The 6,000-nt window shown below is 36.7% G+C and overlaps 1 protein-coding gene across 1 annotated transcript in view; it reads left to right on the top strand.

The window, feature by feature from the left end:
* The first annotated feature begins 603 nt into the window (after positions 1–603).
* LOC120633532 (CD109 antigen) overlaps positions 604–6,000 on the top strand; it is a 38,434-nt gene continuing 33,037 nt past the window's right edge. The window contains exons 1-4 of the mRNA XM_039903766.1: positions 604–841; positions 2,300–2,749; positions 3,249–3,429; positions 4,240–4,411. Coding sequence (XP_039759700.1) covers positions 2,325–2,749; positions 3,249–3,429; positions 4,240–4,411 — 778 coding nt within the window. The 5' untranslated portion in view covers positions 604–841; positions 2,300–2,324. The remainder of the gene's footprint in view (positions 842–2,299; positions 2,750–3,248; positions 3,430–4,239; positions 4,412–6,000) is intronic.

The raw sequence follows: 6,000 nt of genomic DNA, 5'->3' as shown, positions 1-6,000 counted from the left end.
AGAATGGATCATGGCATCATTAATATCAATCCTCTAACAGTCCACTGCTGCACTAAAGGCATCTCAACGGGAGGATTTACCCATTATCATCATGCTGGGCAGACGGGTTGGTGATCGTAGGAGGTGGTAGTAGTAGGTCAGTGGACGCTGCTGCCCGTTCTCCGTTATATTCCATTAGTCATCTCCTACTACGTCCGCGGGAAGAGGTGGAGTGGTGACAACTGTATTCTGATCTGCCGTCACCACACGACAGCATAATGATATGGCATGATGAAAAGATAAAGCATTAAACATTTAATTCCATGAAATAATGACTGTTTATTACATAAATGTCCGTTTTTATTAAATACTAAAATTCAAATTTTAAAAATTATTTGCAATCTCGTCAACTCAGCTACGTATAGTAAATAACATCATATTCCATCATATAGCGATTAGCGTTGCGTTGCTAAGGCCGGGCCTGTAAAACCACGCCAACAATCAGGTATACCATCGCCTTTAGATCATGTTTCACATCGAAATGTTTATAAAGCAAAAATTTCAATTATTTTCTGGCAACATTTGCTCAAACCCAAACTGTCACTAGCCGGGCGTGGTGCGGCTGCGCGGTGCGTCAAACAAGTTTTGGCTTTGGTTGGTTGAATACTTTTCCGTTCATATGAATAATATGACGGTGTAACGAACTTGTTAGGTGCATATTTAACCAATATTTATGTTAATACACCACTAAATTTGCAGAAATTCATATAAATTTAAAGTGCAGTGATTGTTTTGATAAAATAGTGATTTTTTTATAAGAAAACGGTACAAAGGCGAGCGTATCCATGGGCGTTAACTTCAGGTTAGCTATTCGTTTGTTATTATTCAATTAAAAATCGGGTTAATCCTTTCTCGAGGTATAAAGTAACCCTATACCTCCTGTAACACAAAGATATACAATACGAAGAAGTACTTTTTAAATTTCCTTTGGTTTGTATAATATTGAATAAAATGTTACGCTTCCCTATCGTACCAAACTTAGTTATTTTTGTTTTTTTTTTTTGAGTTTCATAACTATACCAATTTTTTAAATTTATACCATAGATCCTACCTATATATCTATATATCCAAGTTTTGAGACTGCTTTTCAATGTAACTTTGTTGGTAGAAAATTAAAAACATGGGGTTAGTTTTTTTCTGTAATCATGATCACAGTTAGCCAATGAATATCCCACTGCTGGTAACAAAGCCACTTACATTGACTCACACAGCAAAAAGGTCAGTTTACAGTAACACCAGGCTGTTCCTATGCAGTTTGACTGGCTATAAACACAATTTGTTGTTGTAAGCAGAACTCATAGCTTAACATGTTCTCAAAGACTAGGATGAACAACACTGATTACTATTCTAACTTTGAAGGCTGAAGAATTTGGGTAGAAGTGCACCCTGCATTTGGTGAACCCTGTGAGGTTGTGGGTTTTATTCCCACAACTCAAAAATGTTGTGACAAAAATGAAAGTTTTTCAGTGCCTGGGTGTTAGTGCCTATATAAGTAATGATGTATATTATTCATAAACTATTAATCTGTTATCTAGTACCCATTATACAAGCTATGCTTATTTTGTGACTAGATGGGTGATGTGTGTATTGTTGCAACATAATATATTTATTTCTAACTCTGGGCTGGTACTGATAATTGTTAATACAACAATCCAATAACTAGCAATATTATGCTAGGGAATCACCCTAGGACCTTGTGAACTATAAAGTCACAATGTCCCATGAGGCATTTAGAAATTCTTAGTATCATTAATAAAATCTGGAATAACTGATTATTCATTACTTTATTCATTGTCATCATCATAGTTTACCACTCTGGCCAAGTACGGATTGCTGAAGAACTCTCAGGCATGAAATTTCCTTGTGATGTTTTTCTACACCACTAAATTAATTAAATGTTGCTTTAAGTCTGTAGACTCTGTCACCATGATCATAAGGCTGAAGATCTTATCCCATCCTCGGGCTATATCTGCTTGTTCCATTAATTAATATTAGAAAAAGATTAACAAACCCTATTTTTCCACTAAACAAAGTTACAGTACGATTCAAATTAAAACTTAAATGCATCTGTGTGAATTAAGCAGATGTGTGCAGTAACCTTCCCTGCTACAACGGACACCCAAAACGTGTGTGGCCGAACATCAAGGGCGCATTTACGTTTGAATCGTACTGTACATTGAACAGTAAAAACAGTTATGTGATTACATAGTGAATTTGTTAAATCTGCCATTGAAATTGTACATTTAAAAATTTGTTGCAGGCCCCTAAGACAATAAGACTGAACTATGAATCTCATAGTAAAGCATTTATTATCAATATCAATATTACAAATATGTCTTGCACAAGATTATGCCACTCCAACATACAATCCTGATTATCAAGTGAACCCCACAAATGACTATCTCAACCCAAATGATCCAAGGTTGAACACCAACGATCCAAGATATGACAACCCATATGATCCAAACAGACGATTGGCAAACCGGAATCAGTATGACAAAAACCAATATGATTCTAGTAGGAATACATTTAAGGACCAAAGGTATAATCAGTATGACAATAGGAATGAACAGGGATATGTGAACCAGTTTGGGTCAGAGAATCCTGAGAATACTCCGAGGCCATCCACATCATGGGGAAGCGGAAGAACTTATAACACTGCTTATAAAACTGCTGAGTTAGAACATGATAGTGTTATAATTAATGAAGCGTAAGTTACTGCATTATATTTTGAATTTTATACTTTAAGGATTGTTTCCTTAAATAAGAATTAAAAATTAAGTTTTCTCCATATTCAAATTACGTTTGAAAAAAGAGTAAGCAAACTTCATTATTTTCAAGTGCAACAAAAATGTTCCCAGGCTTGGTTAGCAAGATATCTGCATAATATTTTCAGTAGAAAAAGATCGGTCCGTCATCTGGTTTTGCGATTTCTCCCCCAGGAAGGAACTGTGTGTGTGTGTGTGTGTTTTTGGGATAAAAACGACTCTCTGTTTATATACTCCAGGAGACAAGACCTCTGTGCCAAACTTTGTCGATTTTTAGTACTACAACAAAGTCCATATGTCTCCAAGCTTGTCCATTAAAAAATGTGGCATAACATGTGAATTGATATGCATTCAAATGACAATGTATAATAGCTTATGAAGCTATCCCCAGTTTATACTTCATTATTATTCAAAGGTGTTATTGTTTTTTTAATTTTTCAGAACATATTTCATAGTAGCCTCTCGCATGGTGAGACCAGGACAGATTTACAAGATATCGGCAAACATATTACGAGCTCGCCTCCAAATGACCATAAGAGCTTCGATATCCTGCAATGGGGTAGAAATAGCTGATGTCATTGAAAAGGTTAAAGAAGGAGTGCCAGAGGTTTTGAATATGAGAGTAAGTAATTTTTATCTGATAACACCTACAAATAACATGCGTTTTACTCTGAAATTACAACATGTTTGGATACTTTAAATAAACTCAATTGAGAGCAAATCAATCTTCAACCAAGTGATCAAACTGTGAGTGAAGTGGCCAAACAGTGATCATTTCGTTCAGTAGTATTGGAGCGTGTTATGATAGTGCTCATCTGCGAAAGTACTACCTCAATGCTTATTCCTACAAATTGCTTATTCCAAAGCAGCATTGCTGTTGCCAAGCAGGTGTGTTCTGGTCTTCAGTGGTTGCCAGTGTAATTTCAGGCACATGAGGGTTAACATCAATGCTTCAGATTGATAGACACAGTGAGGCACATTACGGGTAATGTCCCTCACATACCACAAGTGTTACTCGTATACTTTATAACCTATATGGTTTTCTACCTACCAACAGGGGGCCCATCTGCTTGGTTTCAACTATTCATCACATCAACCTATAACCGCCCCACTACAGAGCACGGGTCTCCTCTCACAATGAGACCTCTTCTCATTGTGAGACTGTAGTCCACCACGCTGGCCTAGTGCAGATTGGTGGACACCACACACCTTTGAGAACATTATGTAGAACTCTCAAGCATGCAGGTTTTCTTACAATGTTTTCCTTCCCCGTTGCAGCAAGTGATATTGTAATTACTTAAAACGCACATAACTTAAAAATTTTACGAGGTGCGTTCTGAGATTAAAACGAAATCTCGAGGTTTAGTAAATATATGCATATGTATGCTTATTTGAATTCATTACAGGCAGGCTAAAGTTAACTATTTTTCAGGTACCGGCAACATCAGTGCCTGGGGATTATAAGTTACGTGTTGAGGGTTTATTCTTGGATGACCCCTTCGGCGGACGTGCATTCGTCAATGAGACCCAGCTGACTTTCTCCAAGCGTTTCATGACAATCTTTATACAGATGGACAAACCTGTCTACATGCAGAGTCAGACTGGTACGTTGATTTTACATTACAGCTAAACAGAATATATTGGCGTCATTTTGCGGAGATAGCTTGCTTCCTGCATACATATATAATCTGACGGCCCACTGGCGTAGGAGGCAGCGACCCTGCTTTCTGAGGCAAAGGCCGTGGGTTCTATTCCCACAACTGGAAAATGTTTGTGTGATGAACATGATTGTTTTTCTGTGTTTCATTTCATAAAAATATTCATCAGCTATCATAGTATCCATATCACAAGCTACGTTGTCATAATATGTATATGTACCGATTGCATGTTTCACCGAATAACCGTGTTCCGATTTTTACTTGGTTTCATATCTTAGAGACGCGAAAACAGGTTTATATAGGCATGGCAATAGCGACTGCGAGCTAGCGGTCACTCGGCTTTCGCTTCAAGTGCACTTTATGCAAGTTTAGTACGTCACGTATACTTTATGCAAGTTTAGTACGTCTCGTATAAAGGTCGCAACTGTCTTTTATGCTAGTTTATTACATCTCTTATGTAGGAAGTAAGTTTCATTTATGGCAGTTTAGTAAGTCTCTTGTACAGGAAACTGGTGTAATTTTTGCAAGATTAATTCATCTCGTATACAGGTCGCAAGTGTCATTCATCCAAGTTTAGTTCGCCTCGTATACAGGTCACACGTGTTTTTTATGCAAGTTTGGTAAGTCTCTTATACAGGTCGCAGGTGTCGTTTATGTAAGTTTAGTACGTATTATATAAAGTTCGCAAGAGCCTTTTATGAAACTTCAGTACGTATCGAAATAATTAGGTTAGTGTCGTTTATGCAAATTTATTACGTCTCATATACAGCTCGCAAGTATCTTTTATACAAGATTTTTCTCGTTGGTCTTGTTTTAACACTTAGTAATGTCTGAGCGAAGTCAAAGTTCGCTCTATTGATCTCAGACTTAGAGCGCAGTTAAAGATGATATAACCGTCTAGTGGGCTAGTTTAACTGATGTCCCATTTCCGTTAGGCGAGACCCAAATAGTTTGAGTGGATGATTGAATGGCCACGGTTAAGTGCCAGGTTATTTTCGACGCGCTCGAAAGTTACGACTGTATCGGTTGGTTATTTATAAGTTTACTCTATACGATTATGTATGAAGGGTTAAGGTAAAATAACACAGGTAAACGGAGATTTGACAGGATTATAATTGTCAAGCACACAGTACAGCTCATGGTTAAACTACAGAGAGAGCCCAATATGCATGATGAGATTGACAAAGAATCGCTAAAATATTGTATTTATCTAATGATTCGCAAATGTATTTTTATTTCTATTCTGAGAGAGATTAGTATTTATTTTCAAAATATATAACTGCAAAACTAGCAATCCATGACGATCGAATCTAGATATGACAGGTGAAACGCTGAATTCTAAAGTATGACGTCACTTCTATATAAAAATAAATTTGTACCGTTTTAGCTTCCAGAATCTCTTCGTATATCAAGTATTTTTTGATTTAAAACTAGCATTTGCTAAGTTTTTTTATCTTTACCAAAAACAATAATCTTTTTCTATGGAACAAGGACTTACTAAAGCTCTAATTTTCCTATGACATTACGAGTGCGGC

The sequence above is a fragment of the Pararge aegeria genome, chromosome 21 (genome assembly GCF_905163445.1).
Source record: "Pararge aegeria chromosome 21, ilParAegt1.1, whole genome shotgun sequence".
Lineage (NCBI taxonomy): Eukaryota > Metazoa > Arthropoda > Insecta > Lepidoptera > Nymphalidae > Pararge > Pararge aegeria.
This window is presented reverse-complemented; position numbering and strand designations above follow the sequence as displayed.